The sequence below is a fragment of the Camellia sinensis genome, chromosome 3 (genome assembly GCF_055761805.1).
Source record: "Camellia sinensis isolate YWXY chromosome 3, ASM5576180v1, whole genome shotgun sequence".
NCBI lineage: Eukaryota > Viridiplantae > Streptophyta > Magnoliopsida > Ericales > Theaceae > Camellia > Camellia sinensis.
In genome coordinates, this window is record NC_138963.1 from 106,029,250 (window position 1) to 106,054,245 (window position 24,996).

Here is a 24,996-nt window from a genome sequence, read left to right on the forward strand (position 1 = left end):
TTATCAAAACTGTATGTCAATCTAGTTTCTGTGATATATATCTTATTTTGGAATTGAATCATGTTTTCAAAACTATATTTACTATCTATGTTGCTACTTACTGAGCTATTGTCACACCCCAAATCCGGGCATGACCGGCCGTGGCCCACAGGGACTTAGCCCAAGGCACACGTAAGCCTAAACACGAATCCAATCACATCGAACAACTGAACAATAGTCCAATAATAAATAACCAAAACTCAATCCAGACATGTCACAATTATAAACGGCAAAATCAACCGTAATCAAAAACCATCCCAAACTTATGGGATATAAACAACCCACATATCAAAAATAATCCTAAATGAACTTCGATAAGAATAAATATAAATATGCACAAACTTGACATAACACTCTAAACTAAAGGAATGCCCTAGAGGTCCATGCAATTGAGTCCCCGCTACGCCATGAGTCCACTCTAAGTCCTTCTAATACCTGGAAGTGATAAAAACTAAGTCAGCTGATAGCTCAGTGAGTAGCAACATGGATAGTAAATACAGTTTTGAAAACAGGGTTCAATTCCAAAATAAGTTATATATCACAGAAACTAGATTGGCATACAGTTTGGTAAATACAATCTGTTTCAAAAAGAAGGTTCCACAAATCAACACTTAAAATACTCATGTCTCGCAAGAACATGATAAACGACATTTTTCACTTAAAACAGATTATAACATGAACACCAATAATTTTCTGGGTACCAATAAAAACAAATAATTTGCCACACATTTCTCAGGCTATAAGCCCCGTTGGATCCAATACCGAACTAAGAGTCATCCTCAGGGTGGCACCTGGGCCTTTTCTCAAAGACGATCCGATTGAAGGTCACCTAGTTGTTTTTAAAGGTCTGTTCCTTACAATCGTTGAGCACTAGAGTCATCACGGCCCAACCCGGATCTGTTCCCTAGTGGCCAGAGTCACCACACAATAGTGGAATAATTTCCCTGGACTAAATACACACTTGGTCCCAATATCAATACACATCAGTTTTCGCAAAACATGGTGGTTCATCATTATAAACATGAGACCAAAACAAATAGTTTACAGTATGCCAAGTTCACACATGTTTCAGAAATAATTTGATTCAATTGATAATATAATAATTTATCAAAACAGTTTAGTCTTGAAACAACAATTTAATTTTCCAACAGTTCAGGGTAAGGGAAACATTTATAAAAATACGTAGCATGAAACTACTCACCTGAAACCGAAATAATATAATCCTCAAATAGAGTGTAAAAGTCCAACTAGTGCCCTGAACCAAGTATAAAAACTACACGTCACAACTAATTTAAAAATACTAACAAAATAGGAACTAAGTAACCTCAACTAAAGCGCACTAACACGGCTCAACCCAACTCACCGTTACTCTTAAATATTACGTAAGTTCATGTTCTTCAAGGTTTAAAATCACCCAAGACATGGGTTCCGGTCAAAACTTAATTAATTGTGACTTTAAGATAAAACAGAATTTCAAACAAGCCTTTCCAACCTACTCGCTAACTTTGAAAATTACAAAACCCACTCCACGCTATTCGAAAAATTCCAATAACCTCCAGATATCAACTAATATATCCTAAGTTTCAAACCCAATTGGTTTCACTTGATTTTCTTATCAAAATAATTATCTACAATTTATTATATCCAAACAGGTTGTTTTCTGCAGCACTTTAAAGAAATTGACGGTTCTCTTAATATACACGAGCAATCAATGCAAAGCCAAAAATTTACGAAACTAGACTCGTAACCGGTTCTAATGACACTAATTTGATAATTTTTGGATTTATACCCAAAGAGAACAACACTCCCGAATTTACTGTTTCGGACTGGTTTCCTGGACAGATTTGAATACCTCAATTTATATGGATTTTGACTCCCAAAAATTATGAACAAATTCAGATATGCAATTCAATGTGTAATTGATCTACTGTAAAAATTTCAGATTAAAATTCATCCGTTTGATATGTTTTCTTGATTTTTAAAGTTTGCGATTCTGTGCAGAATTTTTTGGACTGAAAATTACACCCAATCTTTACACATAAATTTAGCTCCTCAAGTTTCTTAATAGGATATCTATATACACAATACATAAACCTACAACCTCTCCATGAATGAATAAAATAATTATAGAATAAGGATAGAACAAAGAAAGAAGAGAAGAAAACCTAAGAGGACTAACCTTTGATGATCACACACAACACAACACACCCAAAAGTTCTTTGATTGCAACATCTTCTTCTTTTTTTCCTTCTCTCAAACCTTCTCCCGTGGCTGCTGTGTTGTTGCCCTATGTGGTGAACAAATAATAGAGTAGGGTTTGTGTTTATTTTATTTTATACTAGTGGTGGGCACACTTAGGTCAAATAGATAGATAAATATACAAAATACATATATAAGTTACATGGAACTCAAATGGTAGGAGTCTTATATATTAACCTTATGGTCTAGAGTTCAAGTCACACCCTCCTCTCTCTCTCTTTTTTTTTTTTTTTTTTTAATAATAAACCTTGCTTCTCAATCAATGACTTTCACCATAAATTTATTTTAGGTTTAAAATTAATTAAAAGATCCTCCAATAATATTTAATTTGCACTTAAAGATTCATAATAAAATATTTGAGATTTGTAATATTATTATTTAATTATTTACTTAATTTTTATATTCGGGTTCTCACATTCTCCCCTCCTAAAAAAAAGTTTCGTCCTCGAAACTAACCTGAGTAAATCATGAGAATAAATATGGGTACTTCTCACGCATCTCCTCCTCGTGTTCCCAAGTCGCCTCTTCAACTAAATGATTACGCCACAATACCTTAACCAATTTAATGACCTTTGTACGCAACATTTTCTCTTTCGAATCCAAAATCTGAATAGGTATCTCCTCATACGAAAAATCCTCTCTAATCTGAAGCGGCTCATAATCTATCACATGCGACAGACTGTGCACATATTTCCTCAGCATAGACACGTGAAACACATTATGCACTCCTGCCAACCTAGGGGGTAAAACAACACGGTACACAACCTCACTAACCTTCTCTAATACCTCAAATGGTCCAATGTATCTAGAACTCAACTTTCATTTATTTCCAACCCTGATGACTCCTTTCCATGGTGACACTTTCAAGAATACCATATCCCCCACATGAAACTCTAAGTCTCTCCTACGATGATCAGCATAACTTTTTTTTTTGTCTACTCTGAGCTGTCAATAATCTCTCTCTGATGGTGATAATTTTCTGTGTAGCATCCTCCACCAAATCAAGTCCCAACATTTGCCTCTTACCAACCTCATACCAGCACAAGGAGACCTACACTTCCTCACATACAAAGCCTCATAAGGAGTTACTCCCAAACTAGAATGATAATTATTATAATACGCATACTCCATGAGCGGCAAATAATCATCCCAATTACCTCTCCACTCCAAAGCATAAGCCCTCAATATATCCTCAAGGATTTGAATAGTCCTCTTCGATACCCCATCTGTCTAAGGGTGATAAGCTGAACTAAAATTTAACCAAGTACCAATAGCTGACTGTAACGCACCCCAAAACTTAGACACAAAACGAGGGTCCCGATCTGACACTATTGACACAGGTGCACCATGCAATCTAACAATCTCCTTCACATACAACTGTGCAAATTGAGCTAGAGAATAGGTCATCCATACTGCAATAAAATGTGCTGACTTGGTTAATCTATCAACAACTACCCAAACTGCATCGTGATTACTACTAGTACGAGGTAAACCACACACAAAGTCCATGGTATCATGATCCCACTTTCACTCTGGTATAGGTAAGGGTTGTAGTTTCCCCGCAGGTTTCTAATATTCTACTTTAACTTGTTGACACACCAAACACTGAGCCACAAATTCTGCAATATCTCCCTTTATACCATTCCACCAAAAATGTTCATAAAGATCCCGATACATCTTAGTACTTCCAAGATGAATGCTATAACTATAACTAGAACTATGTGCCTCTACCATAATCTCCTACCTCAAATCACCACCAACAGAAACACAAATTCGGCTACGGAATCTAAGCAACCCGTCAGCACTAACCACAAAGTTTACATTCTTACCCTCTGCCATCTCTCCTTTAATATGCTCACACTAGGGGTCAATCTCCTGTGCTAAACGAATCCGTTTTCTCAAGGTTGGCTGAACTGTCAATTGACTACAATAAGCCCTATCACCAGGCGTAACAACCTCAAGCCTCAAACGTCTCATGTCTTCCACAAAACAACTCTTAATACACAAAGCAGCTGTATCTCCAATTGCGACCTTCTTACTCAAGGCATCCGCCACCACATTTCCTTCCCTGGATGATACAAAACATTCACATCGAAATCTTTTAGTAACTTAAGCCATCTTCTTTGCCTCAAATTTAGTTCCTTCTGTGTGAAAATATACTTCAATCTCTTATGATCAGTGTAAATCTCACATGACTCTCCATACAAATAATGTCGCCAAATCTTAAGAGCGAAAATCACTGTTGCTAACTCCAAGTCGTGCGTAGGATAATTTCTCTCATGTACTTTCCACTATCATGACGCATAAGCAATCACCTTCCCATGTTGCATGAGCACACATCCTAAACCCTATCGTGAATCACTATAAATCACAAAACTACCACCACATGTAAGTAAGACAAGGATTGGAGCTGATATCAACCTTTGTTTAAACTCTTGGAAGCTACACTCACAATTATCATTCCACTCAAACTTACCTCTTTCCTAGTGAGATTTATAAATGGCAAAGCCATACGGGAGAATCCCTCCACAAACTGTCTATAATATCCAACAAGCCCTAGAAAGCTACGTACCTCTGTCACAGAAGTAGGTCGTGGCCAATCAATAATTGCTTCCACTTTCATGCTATCCACAAATACCTCATCTTCACTCACTACATGACCCAAAAAGGATACACTGCTCAACTAGAATTAACACTTCTTAAATTTTGCACACAATCTCTTCTCCCTAAGGATCTGCAGTACTACCCTCAAATGCTGCTCATGCTCCTCCTTACTCGATTAAATTAGGATGTCATCAATAAACACTACCACAAATTTATGTAGTTGGGGTTTAAATACTATGTTCATTAAATCCATGAATGCGGCTGTTGCATTTGTGAGACCAAAAGGCATCACCAAAAACTCATAATGCCCATAACGGGTTCTAAAAGCAGTCTTAGGAAAATCCTCATCCCTTACTTTCAACTAGTGATAGCCTAACCTCAAGTCAATCTTAGAGAATACTTGAACTCCCTACAATTGGTCAAATAGGTCATCAATACGTGGCAAAGGATACATATTCTTCACTGTGACTTTGTTCGGTTCTCAACAATCAATACACAACCTCATAGACCTATCATTCTTCTTCACAAACAACACAGGTGCTCCCCAAGGTGAAACACTAGGCTTAATAAAACATTTCTCTAACAACTTCTATAACTAAGTTTGTAACTCCCTTAACTCTAACGATGCCATTCTATAGGGCGCTTTAGAAATAAGTTCTGTGTCAGGGACCAAGTTAATGGAAAATTCTACCTCACGATCTAGAGGAAGTCCAAGTAGATCCTTTGGAAAAACATCAACACAATCACTCACTACAGGCAACTCCTCTAACTTCTATTCTGGTTGTTCGATACTCACCACACAAGCTAAATAATCATGACACCCTTTACTTAACATTCGATTAGCCTAAAGGAAAGAAGTAAAACAGATAGAAGACCATTTCCTATCCCCCTGAAAGAAAAACTCAAGTTGTCCCAACATAGCAAAAACTACCCCCATTCTAAAACAATCAATAGAAGCATGATGCTTCGTCAACAAATCTATCTCCAAAATCACATCAAAATCATTCATCTCTAAAGAAATCAAATCCGCTGGAAAAATCCTACCATCCATCTTTATCTCACAAGATCTACAAACATCTCCCAATACTACTATTTCTCCTAATACTACTGTTCCACCTAATGGAGTAGACAAGGTAATACAAACATCAAAGGCTCACCAGGAATAGACAATCCAAATAGATATCCAGGTACTAACTCTTAATCTCCAAAACGAAATCAAGAACGATTCAACACAAGCTTAAACAAAACTAACTTAACCAAACACTACTAAGGACTATAGGGACTCGGACCTCGTCTAAATGATGAAATGCAAGGTATGTAACTTGATAAATCTATAGCTCTGATACCACAATTGTCACACCCCAAATCCGGGCATGACCGGCCGTGGCCCACAGGGACTTAGCCCAAGGCACACGTAAGCCTAAACACGAATCCAATCACATCGAACAACTGAACAATAGTCCAATAATAAATAACCAAAACTCAATCCAGACATGTCACAATTATAAACGGCAAAATCAACCGTAATCAAAAACCATCCCAAACTTATGGGATATAAACAACCCACATATCAAAAATAATCCTAAATGAACTTCGATAAGAATAAATATAAATATGCACAAACTTGACATAACACTCTAAACTAAAGGAATGCCCTAGAGGTCCATGCAATTGAGTCCCCGCTACGCCATGAGTCCACTCTAAGTCCTTCTAACACCTGGAAGTGATAAAAACTAAGTCAGCTGATAGCTCAGTGAGTAGCAACATGGATAGTAAATACAGTTTTGAAAACAGGGTTCAATTCCAAAATAAGTTATATATCACAGAAACTAGATTGGCATACAGTTTGGTAAAGACAATCTGTTTCAAAAAGAAGGTTCCACAAATCAACACTTAAAATACTCATGTCTCGCAAGAACATGATAAACGACATTTTTCACTTAAAACAGATTATAACATGAACACCAATAATTTTCTGGGTACCAATAAAAACAAATAATCTGCCACACATTTCTCAGGCTATAAGCCCCGTTGGATCCAATACCGAACTAAGAGTCATCCTCAGGGTGGCACCTGGGCCTTTTCTCAAAGACGATCCGATTGAAGGTCACCTAGTTGTTTTTAAAGGTCTGTTCCTTACAATCGTTGAGCACTAGAGTCATCACGGCCCAACCCGGATCTGTTCCCTAGTGGCCAGAGTCACCACACAATAGTGGAATAATTTCCCTGGACTAAATACACACTTGGTCCCAATATCAATACACATCAGTTTTCGCAAAACATGGTGGTTCATCATTATAAACATGAGACCAAAACAAATAGTTTACAGTATGCCAAGTTCACACATGTTTCAGAAATAATTTGATTCAATTGATAATATAATAATTTATCAAAACAGTTTAGTCTTGAAACAACAATTTAATTTTCCAACAGTTCAGGGTAAGGGAAACATTTATAAAAATACGTAGCATGAAACTACTCACCTGAAACCGAAATAATATAATCCTCAAATAGAGTGTAAAAGTCCAACTAGTGCCCTGAACCAAGTATAAAAACTACACGTCACAACTAATTTAAAAATACTAACAAAATAGGAACTAAGTAACCTCAACTAAAGCGCACTAACACGGCTCAACCCAACTCACCGTTACTCTTAAATATTACGTAAGTTCATGTTCTTCAAGGTTTAAAATCACCCAAGACATGGGTTCCGGTCAAAACTTAATTAATTGTGACTTTAAGATAAAACAGAATTTCAAACAAGCCTTCCCAACCTACTCGCTAACTTTGAAAATTACAAAACCCACTCCACGCTATTCGAAAAATTCCAATAACCTCCAGATATCAACTAATATATCCTAAGTTTCAAACCCAATTGGTTTCACTTGATTTTCTTATCAAAATAATTATCTACAATTTATTATATCCAAACAGGTTGTTTTCTGCAGCACTTTAAAGAAATTGACGGTTCTCTTAATATACACGAGCAATCAATGCAAAGCCAAAAATGTACGAAACTAGACTCGTAACCGGTTCTAATGACACTAATTTGATAATTTTTGGATTTATACCCAAAGAGAACAACACTCCCGAATTTACTGTTTCGGACTGGTTTCCTGGACAGATTTGAATACCTCAATTTATATGTATTTTGACTCCCAAAAATTATGAAAAAATTCAGATATGCAATTCAATGTGTAATTGATCTACTGTAAAAATTTCAGATTAAAATTCATCCGTTTGATATGTTTTCTTGATTTTTAAAGTTTGCGATTCTGTGCAGAATTTTTTGGACTGAAAATTACACCCAATCTTTACACATAAATTTAGCTCCTCAAGTTTCTTAATAGGATATCTATATACACAATACATAAACCTACAACCTCTCCATGAATGAATAAAATAATTATAGAATAAGGATAGAACAAAGAAAGAAGAGAAGAAAACCTAAGAGGACTAACCTTTGATGATCACACACAACACAACACAACACACCCAAAAGTTCTTTGATTGCAACATCTTCTTCTTTTTTTCCTTCTCTCAAACCTTCTCCCGTGGCTGCTGTGTTGTTGCCCTATGTGGTGAACAAATAATAGAGTAGGGTTTGTGTTTATTTTATTTTATACTAGTGGTGGGCACACTTAGGTCAAATAGATAGATAAATATACAAAATACATATATAAGTTACATGGAACTCAAATGGTAGGAGTCTTATATATTAACCTTATGGTCTAGAGTTCAAGTCACACCCTCCTCTCTCTCTCTTTTTTTTTTTTTTTTTTAATAATAAACCTTGCTTCTCAATCAATGACTTTCACCATAAATTTATTTTAGGTTTAAAATTAATTAAAAGATCCTCCAATAATATTTAATTTGCACTTAAAGATTCATAATAAAATATTTGAGATTTGTAATATTATTATTTAATTATTTACTTAATTTTTATATTCGGGTTCTCACAGCTATCAGCTGACTTAGTTGTTTATCACTTCCCAGTGTTAGAAGGACTTAGAGTGGACTTATGGCGTAGCGGGGACTCAATTGCATGGACCTCTAGGACATTCATTTATTTTGTTTTAGCTTGTTATGTCAGGTTTTGTGCATATATTGTGGTTGAATTTTTTATTTAGAATTATTTTATTTTGTGGGCGTTTTGTGTTCCATTTAGTATATATTTTTGAAAGTTGGTTGTGGTTGGTTTTACTATTTATACTTGTGACTTGTCACTGGATGGAGTTTTGATTTATTTATTTATGGGTTATCATCACATTTATTCTTCGTGATTTTGGGTTCATGTTTAGGGTTACGTATGCCTTGGGCTGAGTCCCTGTGAGCCACGACTGATCATGCCCGAATTTGGCATGTGATAGTGACCTTGCCGAGGACATCTAAGGTGGAGGTGCCAAAGCTAAAGCCTTTTGATGGAAAGAGGGATGCCAAAGAAGTGGACAACTACTTGTGGCATATGGAAAGATATTTCGAGGCGATAGCAGTAACCGAGGAAGATGCCAAGGTATGAACCACAATCCTTTACCGTGCTGATACAGCAACACTACGGTGGCATCGCCAACATGCTGACATTGAGAAAGGTACATATACCATAGCAACTTGGGATGATTTCAAAAGGGGACTTAAGAAGCAATTTTATCCCGAGGTTGTGGCCTATCAAGCACGGAAGTGCATGAAAAATCTTAAACACACAAAGTCTATTTGGGACTATGTAAGGGAATTCTCTACACGCATGCTTGAAATCCCGAATATGACTGCTGAGGAATTGCTCTTCAACTTTCTAGACAACCTACAACCATGGGCAGAGCAAGAGTGACGACGCCAAGGCGTGCAAGACCTTGCAACGGCCATGGCAGTGGTAGAATTACTTATTGAGTACAAATGTGGGGATGGCAAGGCCAAGACATCCAAGGGTGACCCTAGCAGAAGTTTTAGTGAAAGTGGGGAAGATGAGGATGAAGGCATTCGGCGCAAGGAAAGACACGACAGACCTCTCACTGGCAAAAAGGGCAAAGGCAAGGTCAGAGAAAACAGGGAGACATTCAAACCCAAAACCAATCGTTTCCTATCTGACGGGCCACATTGGGCGAGAGAGTGTCTCAAGAGGCAAGCCCTCGATGCCATGATTGAAGAACGGGAAAAAGTAGAGACTCCGCAAATAGGATCTCTACAGCTGCTTGGTGCCATCGAATCAAAGCCTACTACATTGGCCCAATGGGATAAGGGTTTAATGTACGTAGATGCCAAGATCAATGGGAAAGTGACCCAAGTCATGGTAGACACATGTGCATCGCACAACTTCATCAATGCGGAGGAGGCAAAGAGGCTTGTTCTTAAACTTGACAAGGGTCAAGGATTGATGAAAATGGTGAACACCAAGGCAAAGCCCGTAAATGGCATGGCTCGAGGGGTTGAGCAGCGCCATGGTGGGTGGTGCGAAAAAGTCAATTTTTCGATAGCATCACTTGATGACTATGATGTGATGCTAGGAAAGGAGTTCTTGAGGGAATTCAACGTAGCACTATTACCTCTCAACAACATTATGTGCATTATGGAGGGCTAACCTTGCATGGTACCAATGGTGAGTAAGTTGAATACTAAACTCAAACTTCTGTCAGCTATGTATATTAAGTTAGGGACGGATAAGAAAGAGGTAGTAGGCATTGTCAAGAAGATGACTGGCTCTACAGAAGATAGTCCACCGACATGCACAGTTGTTAAGTCATCAATAGGGCAAGTGAACAAGGAAAATCTAAGAAGGTGCAAGTCAAGGATAAAACCTACGACTTTGAGGAAGAAGTCGCGACAAGGGCATCGCAAGCATGAGTGGGGAAGAATGTCATGTCCCACCAACTTACCTAAACAAAATTACCTACCAAAAGGAAGTCTCAAGGAAGGGATGCTAATGGAATATTCAAGAAGCTCCTATAAGACTTGAGAAAATATGAGAATATAGTACATAATTCTATAAAAGGATCTAGAAAGAGGTTCTAGAATATTCAAGTGAATATTAGAAAGATGGAAGCAATAGAAGCTTCTAGAACCACCTAGAGAAATGGAGATGGTAAAAAATCCTTATAACTATTTCTAGAATGAGGTAGAGATTTATATAGATATTTTTAGGGAGAATTCTAGAACCCTCTTACAGGATAAGGAAAGCTTCCATGAGAAGCTTCTCCTACTACAGGAAAATTGAGATTTACCGGCGTTTGTAAAACGCCGCAATAGGCCTAAAAAACGCTGCAAAAATATAAAATAACGTTTACAAAATTCGTCGCAGATGTGGCCGCCGTCATATCTTGGTGGCATTTTAAAAACGCCACTAAAGATTTTTGACGACGTTTCTTTAAAGCGCCACTGATTCTTAACCTCGGTTAACAGTGTCCGTTAGAAGGGTTAACTATGACGTAATCATGACGATATTTTGCGACGTTTTTACGAAAACGCCACCTTTTCTCTTTTTTTAAAAAAAAAAATTCATAATTAATTATGCTTTTACTTTTGTTCAAAGCAAACCTATTACCCATCACCATTTTCAAAATATATACCATAATGTGAGTCAATATCCATTTTTTAATTTTCCACAACTTATAAATAAAAAAAAAACCCTTAAAACACAATATGTTAAATCAATACAAAAACAATAAAAATAAAAATTACTAATACTTTTACATTTTAATAATAAAAAAAATATATGGAGTGTGCCCTCCAAACTTTGAAAATAACTTCATCTTCTAGTCATCCAATCCTCTTCAGCAAAATGATGATATATACCTGAATCATCCTTCCATTCTTTGTCATTCTCATGATCATAAAAGCTTTTTTACTGTAATCTTTGTCATTCTCAAGATCATAAAAGCTTTTTTACTGTAATCAAAAGGAAAAAAAGACAAACTCAATCTGATTAGAAAGAAGTTAGAGGCAGATAAAAAATAGACTTGATAGTTGGATTCTTACAGCAACCATTGACTATCAACCCAAAAATATCAGCCATTGAGCATGCCATTATCAATTAAAGACTAAAAAATGATGATCTTAAAAGTGCTATTGCACAAAAATGATTCGTCATGCAACCCAGTAAGTAAATTTGCAAAATCTATCACTAACCCATTTGCAACCTAGCAATTAATATATATATATATATATATACGCATTATCCATCATTAACCCATTTCCCTCAACGTCAAGCACAACAAAGCATCACTAAACATCTAACATAAATAAATTTATAACTGCAAAAATACACAATCTCACTGTATGCATAAGTAATCAGACAATATAGTTTTAAAATAAGGGCTCAATGCATGATAACCTAAGAGAAAGAATTCAATAATAGTTTAAAACTGGCAAATGTACACTATTCTACCACAATGCAGCAAAGGATCTCATTGATTGATTGTAGATAATATTTGGTGAACAAAAATGTAACATGGAGAACTAAGTGATGAGCATAGTAGAGTACTCATTGCAAGCACTCTGCTGCATCATATATGTCCATGGTTTCTGTACTTGTGTCATCAATTTTCAGATAACATCTCCAGACAAAATGCCAGCCTTGTGTGAACATTAAGTCCTATGGCCACGACACTGCCATATCTGAAAATGGTAAGGACTGTGATTGTGTTGCTCTAAGATTCTTGATTCTTTGAAATGTGCAGCAGTGTTTTAGTATTTTGCAGTAAGCAAATAACAGGAAGATTCGGCAAATGACGGACACGAAAGTGACTCAAACAAAACATGTCGATAAATACAATAAATGCATTTGATCGTGCATGTTGGGTCAGGAGATTGAAGAAGTTCGACGATCAAAACAATGTGATTCTGAGGTTGGTGACAATTTTTAGGACATAACTAACCAGTTGCATCATTCAAATCTAAAACATGTCTTTTTTTTTTTTTTTTTTTGGTTCTTGATAAATTTAAATTTTGTGATCAGGTTAGCAAAGATTCATCCAAATTGCATTTGTTTTGTTGATTACAACAGAGATCAGAATTTGTGTCTAGCACTAATCTTTAATAAGAATTCATAACAAATCGTTAAAAAGTTTTTAAAAAAATTGCATTAAAGATGAGCAACTTACACATTTGTTAAGATGGCTGCTTCCATCACTATGTGCTACATAAAGGCTGGCATCTATGAGGACTTGATGCTTACATTTACTACAGTAGTGGGCTATTAGAGGAGATCCGCAGTTGTAACAAAAAGAATGTCCGCATCTGTGATCATCCACAAAAACAAAATATACACATAAGTAAGCAAATGATTGGGAGTAAAAAATAAATAAACTAAAGAGACATGCTTGCTAAAAAAGATCAATCAAACACTACAAATGATTTTTATGTTATGACATAGGAAGTAGAAATGCAAGGAAAAAAAATGAAAGGAAGTTTGACAAAGTTGAGAAGTACATCAAGAACAGTACTGTTTATACACCAAAAAACCAAGCAAGGAAGTAAAAATGCAGAAAAAAAAAAATGAAAGGAAGTTTGACAGAGTTGAGTTGGTTCACAATCTTGATTGTATCAAAACAAATGAGGACAATTTGGCACTATATAATTTGTGTTCAAACAAGAGACCAAAAGCCCTCCAGCTCAAGAGCAAGCATTTTTTATATTTTGTTTTTCTTATTTTTGAAAATTAACTGTTATCTTTATTTCAAAATTTTAAAAGAAGAAGAAGAAGATACCACAAACTATGAAACCAAAACCAAGTAAAATTATCTTCACAAAAGAAACCAAGATACCACACAGCAAATACCAGAAATTATATCAGGAAGTGGAACCAAAACCATAAGGACAATAATATGCAAAAAGTCTCAAGATCCTTGGACAAAATAAAAAGTCACAAGTCAGCTTAATTGATGAAACAGAAAACCAGTAAGAAAAAGAACAATTTAAATATTACAATCAAGCATCAAAAGGTTCCAATAGGTCCCATAGATCACATAATGGCCGAGTTTGTCATCGTGTTGAGGATTTAGCATGTTCAGTTCAGCTGGTGTTGTGAATGTGGGACCTTCTAGTCTTCTTTTTGTTTTTTTGTTTTTTTCTTCTTTTTTTGAAGGAACAGCCATCATCAGTATACAGGACAGGACTATATGTCCAAGTTTATTTGTTGATCATAAAGGTAAAATTTATGTGGTTATTTCATTGATGAACTTGTCCTCATACATTAAGATGTAGGTATGGTGAATGGAGATGATTTTCTTATGTTTTCATAGGCTAGCCTGTCATTAAAATAGAAAACTTGTTTTTCTTCTTTTGATGATTCTAGTACACTACCCTGACATGCCTTTAATTTTTGATGCTGTACACAGTTCAGACCATTGTGGCATCTTATGTTGTTGATATGATGCCTAATAGTCTAAGATGCCTAATTGTCTAAGAAGACCTCAGTTACTGCTGATAAAAAAGAATACCTCCTTACATCTTTTATATGCTTCAGTCAGTGAATAAATTTGGCCTCTTCAATTTGCCAGCTCTGTTGAGCTTGCAGGAATTTTAGGCAATCATTAAATTTCTTATTCTTTGAATGGTCTTAGTATTTTAGATACTTACATTTGTTGGAGCCTCCAGAAAGATCACTTATCATGGAATTGTATTTGTCTATAATACAAATATAGTTGTACGTAGCTATGGTGAAGAAGAGGTTACTGTAAAGTTTGGGGGAAATGGTTCTTTTATCAATCTGTTATGCCTAGTTCTATTCTATTTCCTTCTTAGTGCCTTTCTCACATGCAAGGAAAAATTCTTTCCAGTATCTCTGAGTTTGATTCCTTGAATTCATTGAAATGATTCCAACAATTTTAAAAAATCATGCATTTTAGTATGACCTGTCTTGGTCATAATTACAATATAATTATAGTAGTTATAATTTCTTATTTCCATTTTTATTGGAATAGGTAGTCAGTAATAGTGTTCTTGGTCCTTTAATATATAAGGGAGGAAGAAAACTGAGGCATGTATTCACAAAGAAATAATAGGGACAAACTTCCAAAAGTAGTCTCTCACTGGTACAGACTAAGAGGAAATAATAACACTTGTCGTTTTTCCATCCAAAATATTAATGGCAGCCAACAAAAGGACCACATTAAAATGAAATTGAAAGTTTGAGGTTTACATTGATGTAATTGAAACAAGGACCAAAGTGAATTACACTCAAATTAAAGGGACCAAGCACGAATGGTATATTTTACCCTAACAAATAAATTATGAATTAGAGGGATCAATGGTACAATTTATGCTAATAACTAAACTCTGAATTTTGCTTTAGTTTCTCTAGTTTCACATGTGTTGTCTTTCCATCCAAAATGATTACGGCAACTAATGGAGGGATGACTTTGAAATGAAATTGAAAGTGTGAAGTTTAAATTAATAAAATTGAAACACCAGGAACTAAAGTGAAATTTCACTCAAATTAGAAGAACCAGTGGTGCAATTTACCCTAATAATGAAAAACAATAAACTCTTACTCTAATTAGTAATCAAGTCAAGCAGAATTACTAGAGGGGTGAAATTTCACAATATATCAAAAAACAGATTGCGTGGAAGGCTTAAATTCAGAATTTACTCCAGCATTTCGTAATAATATTTGCAATAACAGGATCCATATCATCGGGAATGTCAAGACGATGATGCTGAAAACCCACCGCATCGACAACTTGCATTGGGTTCATTCCCCCCTACGGCTGCTGCAATGTACAAAGCTCCCATCTGCAATGTACAGAGCTCCCATAAAATAACACCAAGGCTATAAACATCACACCTGAATCGCATCCAGTAATAATTCAGCACTGGTGAACAATTCACAAAGATAAATATACAAATAAATAAAAATTTAAAAACATAAATGATTTACGTAGGGAAAAAAATGAAAAAGAACAACCTACTTTTCATCTGAAGGTTCATTTCTGAGCACTTCTGGGGCCATCCACTCAGCCTGAAGAAGAGTATAGTGCAGAGCAGCATTATTAAAGCACCCTTGATTGTATTAACATAAGTACAGATAGATAATAATAGATGATGCCTTATCTTTTTAAATACGTGAAGATAGTAAATCACGTGTTTGAGATCAGATCTGAGAGAGAGAGAGAGAGAGAGAGAGAGAGAGAGAGAGAGGACAAGACCAGAGGGGCAGTAGCGACGAGAGGACAAACCTTAGGAGGAGCTTTGCCCTTTGATCCATAAATTAGAATCCCTTCGCTACCATAACAACTCGATTACCAGAAACCTAGTATTCATGATCTCGTCTTCTCCTCTTGCTTCGATTCGACCAGTCTCAGTCTCGATCCCTGTCTCGATCCCGATCCATGATCTCGATCCTTTTTCACTCCTCGGTCTCGTAACCTCGCGTTCGTGCAACTCAATCTGTCCATCTTCCTCTGTAAAATTATCAGAATCAGAATCAAGAAAAACAAAAAATAGTCAAGAAATTTTAACCAAATCGATTCAAGAATCGATGGATTTAGAATTAGCACTGAACCAGTAATCGAAATCGAACCTGATGAATCTCTCAAGGAGCACAAGGAGAGAGAGAGAGAGAGAGAGAGAGAGAGAGAGAGAGAAAACCCTAGATCTAGGACGGACGGAGAAAACGATAGAGAGAGAATGATAGAGACGGAAAGAGAAATGAAGACGGAGCACAGTGTAACGCGTGCTTATAAGAAGATAACGCGTGTTTTTAATTTAACTTTACGCCTTCCACAGCGTTGGTCAAAAAACGTTGTCTAAAAAACGTGGCTATAGACAACTTTTGTTGTAGTGTCCATAGGCTTTTTTTTGTATGTTCTGGAATATTCTAGAGAAGGCCTAAGATTCCTATAAATAGGAGAGGAGCTCATTTGCTCCAATGGATCCAAGAATTGTAAATCTTTCTCCCAAGTGAATACAAGACATTCTCTCAAACTCTCTTGTGTTCTACTAACTTCTTTTTCCTATAAGTTTGTGAGTTAGACTGACATAGCATTATCAAGTAAGACATAAGATTGTCTAAGTGCCGCACAGATAGCTTGGAAACAACCAAGGCCGTGACATTATTTCCTGAATACCATGTTTAATCTAATTTGGAAATATTGGAGGAGGTGGATACCATGATGGTGAGAAGGCTGGAATCTAGGCATCCACTGGGAATGCGGCACGTGTTCTTAAGAAAATGTTTCATTGTAGGCTAAGGAAACATAAAAAACAAAGGTTTCAGTTGATGCTTGGGTGTATGATATGAGGGGCTTGAGGAATCTCAGGGCTTTTGGAAGTAGCTGTGAGAATATCAAGATCAAGTATTGAGTGATATGGAAACGGGAAGGTGATGGTGACCTTTGGGGGGTCTAGCTTTAAGTAGGAAACAAGACTGAGGATGCTGATTTGCTCAATTGACTATTAAAGTATAATGCTCAAAGTGCGACAGGGGCAAGGAGTTTATTTACTTAACGAGGGAAGGAGCAGCAGGGTTTCAGTTGTTTCCATTAAAACTTAGATTCATTTCACAGAATTTCTGGGCCTTAATTATGCAGAAAACACATCAACATTGAAGACTATTGGCAAGATTGGAGTGTTTGATAGGTGCAGAGTAAGGTGTTTGAGGGGATTAATAAAAAAAACATCATTATTAGTTTTGTTGATTGGTTGTTCAGGCTTGGATCAACTCCGATTTTGTAAGAAAATTGAGAGATCCAGTTGAGTAAATGTCGACCACACATCATAAAATGATTGACTACGATTTTGCCACATTACTAAAAGTGTGTTTTGCAATCACTTTTTTTAAAGTGTGCCTTAAAATTGATAGAGTGGTTGGAAGTTTTCGTTTAAATTTTAACAACGTAGCTAAATAGTAGCCACACGTTTTGCAATGTGGGTCGTGATTGCTTTAATTAGATCTTTCCATTTTTTATGAAATGAAAAGTATTCAAATCCTGGTTGTTCTCAACTGTGATTTGCACAGTCTACTAATTGATATTCACAAGGTAGAACAAAATAACATTAACCAATTTAATTACTTTATGGAATAATAACTGGCATTTTTTTTTTTTTTCTAACATAAAGAAAAGACTCCTTATTGACGTTTTCCATTGTTCTTATTATTTTGTGCATGCTTCAAAGCAGTGTCAATTATTTGTGACTGGATGGATCAGTTGTGCCCCAAAAACGTTTTGAAATTGTGAAGGCTTTTAATTCAGACCCTACTATTGATGTACTTTACTGCTCACTACACATGGTAAGATTTTTGTCGTCTACAACATACACTAGTCTTGGGTTTATGAATTTCACGCACCTGTAATCTCTTCCTGCAGTTGGCGGGCTTGGTTTCTATCATCAGCAGACACCATCATTTTCGTGGAGCATGATTGGAATCCTATGCAAGATACTTTTATCTTTTCATAGACATAGAATAAAGAATTACAACCATTCTTCTGCAATGGCTTGTGTTCCACGTGGAATTTTAGATTAAAAAACACTTGAGCAAGTTTTGTACTGAATGTCATCTGAAATTGTCAGGTCTATTGGATTTCACTAGAAATTATTTGCACCAGCTCTTTCTAGAGATCATCAATACAATAGGTACCAAAATTGGATGAACTTGACCACTCATTCTGGTGGACTCATTATCTCACTCTTGACATTTTGGTTGGTTCAATGGTTGGGTTATTTAAGAATAACCTGATTAACATGCCTTGACTTGCTAGAGCCAAAAAGATTTTTGGAGGACAGTAATGGACAAGAGTGGCTGTCATGTATTCAAAACATAAAAATAATCTATCCGCATGAGCTTGCATATATTTGACCCTTTCCAAACCGCTTGGGCTGCCATTTTTTGTTGGGGAAAGGCGTAGTGAATTGACTAATGCGTGCGTGTGCTGCCTTGGTTTTATATTTTAGTAATTTGGTCCTCAGTGATTTCAAGTCATTTAATGACTTTGCTTCTTTGAATTAGCGATGCCATGTTTAGATCCAGTAAATACTATTGGAGCCCAAGATCCCTTATGGTTTTCTTTGTAGTGTTTAATTATTAGAGTTTCTTTTCTTATCTAGTCTTGCTTGCTTCTTGAGGCTGTGAAGCTTTGGGTATTTCCATCAAGAGGGACTTGTGAGAAATGGATCACTTTGTTGTGAGAGATCCATTGTGTCTGACATAACACATTTGCAGGCAATGGATAGAGCACACAGGCTAGGTCAGCGAAAAGTGGTGAATGTACGTCGTCTCATTATGTGCGGACCCATAGAGGAGAGACAAATGGGCCTCCAGAAGTTTAAATTATCAGTAGTTGATGCTGTCATAAATACAGAAAATGCCAGTCTCAAAACAATGAATACAGACCAGTTGCTTGATCTGTTCACATCGGTAGATAATAACAAGATAAACAATTAAAAAAAAAAAAATTTGGTGTTGTCTCCACTTCCACTTATGAGTTTATGGATGTGTTATAATTTTAATACAACATGTCAAACTTTTTTTTTTTTAATGTTAATTTTCCTTGTTTAGATGACATTTTATAAATATTTTATGATTTTTTCCAGGGAAAGGTTATATGGGAAACTTGGATGGAGACTCAAAGTTTTCCGGTACTGATAAGGGATTAAAAGCCATCCTTGGTGGACTAGGGGAGCTTTCGGATCGATCATAGTACACTGAAGAATACGATTTGAGCCAATTCTTAGCCAAGCTAAATCATGGCTAAAACCCTAGCTGAACAGGGAGAAGAGGTTTTTTTTTCCATCAATAACAGTAAGCTAAAGAAAATAATATGAATCAGTTCTCAGCAAAACTTGATGACTAGTTTCCAATCAAAGAAGAAGTCGACTGAACCCAACCCTACCAGCACTTCGTGTACAAATAGTATATTTTGCCGTCAGAGCCGAAGATTTTGACAAATTAGTTTAGTGTAGTTTAGTTTTTTTTTTTTTTTTCCCCTTTTCGTTTCTCCTTAATTTTCTTCCTCGTATGCTTTTATGTCTATGGGAGGCTATAGAAAAGGATGGGGAGAAAAAAAAAATTGTGTTTACAGGGGTGAGAGTTTTGCTTGGGATGAAAAAAAAAATAAAATAAAATAGTTAGAGAGGCAAGAAAATTATAAATTTGGGATAATATATATACATTCAGCTTCTTCTACTGAGAAACAGGTTAATATTATTGCCTTGAATTCTTATTTTGTCACCCAACTACTGAAATTTGTGCGTTCTTTCATGTCTTCTACAAGGAAAATACTTTAGACTTATAATATCATCTTTAAATTTATCTCTAATAATGTAGATTGTTGCATATACTTGTTGATTTGTCTAATAATCAATCAACTAAGACTCAATTCATTTGTTAAATCAGTGTTGATAAATTGCACAAGTAAGCAAAAAAGTACATTTATGGATCAATTTATTTAGAGTGTGGTTTACATTACACAAATTTAAATTTAGATTGTATTTCATTTCCAATATAATTTTTAGGTATATAGCATTATTTATATAAGAGTAATGATTCATCCCCCTTTTCCCCCCACCCCCTTTGACCCCCTCTCTCTCTCATTGGTTACCTTTTCTTTTTCTTTTTCTTTTTTTTCCTGCTCCTCCAATCACCACCTGCCACGTGGCAAAGAGGGGGTGAGGGGGTGACCCCCAAAAGGGGGTCCCAAGCATTATTCTTTATATAAATCTTTAACAATTCAGCTTACTTAACAATCAGCATGGCTTTTGTCTTAAAAGAACATTTAAGTGGGAATTGGATAACTATTTACAAAACCGTGGGAAGTTTTTGAGAATCACAGGGTTTGTAATATTAATTATAAAGACATGGAATTGCAAATTTTTAAGACAATTTTGCCCTTTTCTTCATGCTCTTCTTTGTAACTCCAATAACTAACATCTGTCATAGTCTAGAATGGGCATGAATACAAAAATCTAGAATTAGTAGAATTGACAAGTTCTTGCTTAATCTAGAATGGTTACAAATGTTTAATTTTAAGCTTTGGGGGCTGCCTCAGAAGGTCTCTAATCACTGTCCTATTCTGTTGATGAAGGATGAGAGAGATTGGGGTCCAATTCCATTTTGATTTCTAAATGCTTGGACCCTACATCCTAAGTTCAGATCTTTTGTGGAGAATATGTGGCTAGAAGCTAATGTGGTGGGATGGGCTGGTTTCAAGTGTCTCCAAAAGCTCAAAATATTAAAATTGGCATTGAAGTAGTGGGCTATAGAAGTCTTTGGTGATGTGGAGCATAAACTTAATCAAGTTGAAGAGGAGTTTCATGCACTTGATATAAGTGCTGAAGAAAGACCTTTATCTGAGGCAGAGCAAGCTAGGAGGAGAGAGGCTAAAGGCGTAGCTTGGAAACTAAGTAAAATGGTGGAATGGGAATGGATACAAAAATCTAGAATCAAGTGGTCAACACAAGGAGACAGGAACACAAAATTTTTCCATATTATGGTCAGCTCTAGAAGAACCAAAAATTCTCTGTGCTCAATAATAGTTAATGGAACTGTTAAGGAGGATCCTGTGGAGGTAAGAGATGCAGTTCAACAACATTTTATTAACCAATTTACTGAATCATGGTGTATTAGGCCAAGGCTATCTAGGCCTTTCTTCTCCATTGGGGGTAGAGAAGCTGTCCAGCTCTTGGAAGGTGAGTTTTCAGAAGCTGATATTGAAGCTACGGTTAAAAGTTGTGAAGGAAACAAAGCACCTGGTCCTGATGGGTTTAATCTTATGGTGTTTAAAAAGTGTTGGAAGGTGATCAAGGCAGATATGCTGCAATTCATGAAGGAATTTCACCAAAATGCAAAACTGGTCGAAGTTATTAATAGCTCTTTTGTTGCTTTGATTGCTAAGAATGAGAACCCCCCTGGTTTGAATGATTACTGGTCTATTAGCCTCATTGGATCTTTGTATAAAATTTTGGCAAAAGTATTAGCAAACAGAATCAAAACAGTGTTGCCTCGAATTATTAGTGTTACACAATCAGTATTCATTGGGGGCAAAAACATCTTAGATGGGGTGTTGATAGCCAATGAGATTGTGGATGGCTGGAAGAAGAGCAGAAAGAGTGGCATTGTCCTAAAGCTAGACTTTGAAAGAGCTTATGACTCAATCAATTGGAATTTCTTATTTACTTTGCTCTCAAATTTTGGCTTTGGTGTTAAATGGGTTAGTTGGATGAGGAAGTGTGTCTCATCAGCTAGAGTTTTTATTTTGGTAAATGGTTCGCCAACCTCAGAATTTAGCCCACAACGAGGTCTTAGACAAGGTGACCCTCTATCCCCCTTCCTCTTTAACATTGTGGATGAGGGCCTAAATATCCTGCTGGAAAGAGCAAATCAGATGGGGTTGATCAAAGGGGCAGCAGTTGAATCAAGTGCATTTAGGATCACCCACCTACAATTTGCAGATGACACAATTCTATTTTGTGAAGCTGATAAGGGGGAGGTTAATAACATAAAGAGGATCTTGAGATGTTTTGAAGTGCTGTCAGGCCTAAAAATTAACTACCACAAGAGTGTGGTGTGTGGAGTTGGGTTAACAGATGAAGCATCCAAGGAATTGCTGATAAGCTCAATTGTCTACATCAAAGTTTGCCCCTGAAGTACTTAGGTCTCCCTCTGGGTGCAAGTCCAACGTCAAAAAGAACCTGGCAGCTAGTGTTAGCCAAATGCAAACAAAGACTTGCTTCTTGGAAGAGAAGATTCCTCTCTTTTGCTAGTAGGGTGACTTTGATTAAATTTGTGTTGTCTAGCTTACCAATTTATTATCTATCTTTGTTCAAAATGCCAGCAGGGGTTGCTAAGGAATTTGTGTCAATTCAATCTAATTTTCTATGGGGAGGGGATGGCTTCAGAAGGAAAATATATTTGGTCAAATGGAAGGTCATTTCAAAAGGCAAACAACAATGGGATTTAGGGGTAAACAGGGTTAGACTTATGAATGATTGTCTCTTATTGAGATGGTGGTGGAGGTTTGGGGCTAAACCTAATGCTCTGTGGAAACAGGTGATTCATAACAAATACAATCAGGTGGGTGTTGGGTGGTGTCCAGAACCTGTTGATAACACTAGGAACTCATGTATCTGGGCTAGCATTTTGGGTGTTGCTCGAACTAGACCTGATTTGGTGGAATTCTTTAAAGAAAACTCTGCTCTAGTGATTGGGGATGGGAAAAGCACTTTGTTCTGGAGAGGTACATGGTGCAATAATGTGTGCTTGATGGAAGCTTTCCCTAGGCTCTATTCCTTTTCTTTCTATAAGTTTGAATCTATGAATGTGATTTATATTAGAAGGAATAGTGAGGTGGAGTGGAACCTTAATTTCAGAAGATCACTCTTTCAGTGGGAGGTGAAGGATTTGAATAGATTGAAACTACTGCTGATGAATGCTCCAGATCTTAGGGAAAATATGGCTGATTCTTTGCATTGGAAAGCAGACCCATCAGGAAACATCACTGTCTCATCTGCTTATAAGTGGTGCGATAATTCTTTACATACAATGTGTAAGGTAACTGATCTTATATGGAACAATGTATCTTCACCTAGAGCTCAATTCTTTGGTTGGTTGGCATGGAAAGGGAGGATAAAGACTTCCAATTTTTTGCATCGAATTAAAGTGCTCTATGATGAGGCCAATGTGAATTGCTTTTCTGCAATGTGGGAGTGGAGAATGCCAATCGTGTGCTTTTGCATGTCCCTTTTGCTTGGAAGGTTTGGTCACATATGCTAAATTGATGGGGGTTGCTATGGGTTCAACCTGGTACTGTACATTGTTTATTAGAATGGTGGGCTGGTACAAGGATGAGAAAACAAGAGAGGCTATTCTGGAAGCCATGCCTCTAGCTATGCTTTGGTCCATCTGGAAACTGAGAAATGATTGCATTTTTAATGGCATTCATCCAAATTTTGAGGAGCTATGTGAGGTCATTAAAGTGCGAGTTGCGATGTGGAGCAAAGCTATTGGCTCTTCTTTCTCAGGGTTTTCAGTAACTAATATTGTGAACATCCTGCAACATGTAAGGTTCTGTAGTATGGGTATTGGCTGAGTAAAGATGTCTGTTGCTATCATGTCCTTCATGCTGCTATTTTTTGTTTTTGTTTGGTTAGTATGTACATTGGTGATGATTGAGATGACCTTGAACTTTGGATTGTGACCTTGTGTTTTGCTGCTATTTTTCTGGAGTGTGGTCTGCATCACTGTGAGGCTTGTTGCATCAGTCCATCATCTAATTCCTTGTTTCTTGGCAATAGGATTGTAGTGGAGTGTGGTCTGCATCACCTTGTGTTTTGCTGCTATTTTTCTGGAGTGTGGTCTGCATCACTATGAGGCTTGCTGCATCAGTCCATTATCCAATTCCTTGGGAGGTGTATGCTTTGGTCAGTGGCCTAGAGCTTGGTATTCTGCTGTATATTGCTCTATATTGGCCTTGGTTTCTCTGGAGTGTGGTTGCATTCGTGTGAGGTCTGTGATGGTGCATGTTGGTGGTAGTGGTAGTGGTAGTGGTTTGCTGGTTGTGGTTTGGGTTGGTCGTGGTAGTGGTCTGCTAGACTGATGTAAAGGGGAGTTTATTGGTGGACTGTTTTGGTTTTTTCTGTGTATCTTGTGGTTGTTTTCTCTTCAACCTTAAGGTGTGCTGGCAAATGATTGGGCTTTCCTTGCGGTGCCAACCTAGTTGGGATCGTGCGGTTTGCTTTGATGCCTTTTGCACTTCCTCTTCCTTTATTTTATGTAATTCATGTTTGGAAATTTTCATCAATAAAGGGTTGTTTTTTGCTGTTCAAAAAAAAATAGTCTAGTACTCCTTGCCATTGCCAGTCAATCCTTTAGCTTCCCTACCTTCCTTTGTCACCCTAGCTTGCTCCTTGCTCTCCTTTACCACCCCTACCCCTTTTTCACGCACCTTGTTACTCTCCCTAACTATTCTCATCATTTCCAACACCACTGTGACCCTTTTTAACCTACCCCACCCTCTTCATAGTTCTTTTTTGCCACCCAACCCCTTCCCTCAACTCACCATACTCTCAATCCCCTCCACCCCCAACCCCTTCTACCTTACCCAGCAACCTAGTCGCCACAGAACCAGCTACAACAATCACCCAAAACCCTCAAGATCACCGCTGACATAT

At 36.8% G+C, this 24,996-nt stretch overlaps 1 protein-coding gene and 3 long non-coding RNA genes across 8 annotated transcripts; 1 reads left to right on the forward strand and 3 right to left on the reverse strand.

Annotated features, from left to right (window-relative positions):
- Positions 1 to 200: 200 nt before the first annotated feature.
- LOC145822711 (uncharacterized) lies at positions 201 to 2,903 on the reverse strand. The gene is made up of 3 exons (XR_014364381.1): positions 2,219 to 2,903; positions 1,241 to 1,294; positions 201 to 474 (listed from the first exon to the last, which is right to left on the reverse strand). It is a non-coding gene; the product is annotated as an uncharacterized LOC145822711 (long non-coding RNA).
- Positions 2,904 to 6,345: 3,442 nt separating this feature from the next.
- Positions 6,346 to 7,869, reverse strand: LOC145822712 (uncharacterized). Its single transcript, XR_014364382.1, has 2 exons — positions 7,386 to 7,869; positions 6,346 to 6,619 (listed from the first exon to the last, which is right to left on the reverse strand). It is a non-coding gene; the product is annotated as an uncharacterized LOC145822712 (long non-coding RNA).
- A 3,588-nt stretch (positions 7,870 to 11,457) lies between these two features.
- LOC145822713 (uncharacterized) lies at positions 11,458 to 16,551 on the reverse strand. 5 transcript variants are annotated; one of them, XR_014364386.1, is made up of 6 exons: positions 16,412 to 16,551; positions 16,068 to 16,292; positions 15,801 to 15,850; positions 15,482 to 15,676; positions 13,067 to 13,128; positions 11,458 to 11,778 (listed from the first exon to the last, which is right to left on the reverse strand). It is a non-coding gene; the product is annotated as an uncharacterized LOC145822713 (long non-coding RNA). The 5 variants fall into 5 exon arrangements; XR_014364387.1 differs by having other exon boundaries at positions 11,460 to 11,778; positions 15,561 to 15,676; XR_014364385.1 differs by having other exon boundaries at positions 11,460 to 11,737.
- A 6,103-nt stretch (positions 16,552 to 22,654) lies between these two features.
- LOC145821738 (uncharacterized) lies at positions 22,655 to 23,915 on the forward strand. Its single transcript, XM_082918299.1, has 2 exons — positions 22,655 to 23,429; positions 23,581 to 23,915. Exons 1-2 carry the CDS (start codon positions 22,655 to 22,657, stop codon positions 23,913 to 23,915), a joined length of 1,110 nt encoding a protein of 369 aa, XP_082774425.1.
- The last annotated feature ends 1,081 nt before the right edge of the window (positions 23,916 to 24,996 follow it).

Coding starts and splice junctions, on each gene's coding strand:
- LOC145821738 (XM_082918299.1), top strand. CDS start 22,655: ATGCCAGCAGGGGTTGCTAAGGAATTTGTGTCAATTCAATCTAATTTT. Junction 23,430..23,580: donor ACCTAGAGCTCAATTCTTTG/GTTGGTTGGCAT, acceptor TTTGCTTGGAAG/GTTTGGTCACATATGCTAAA.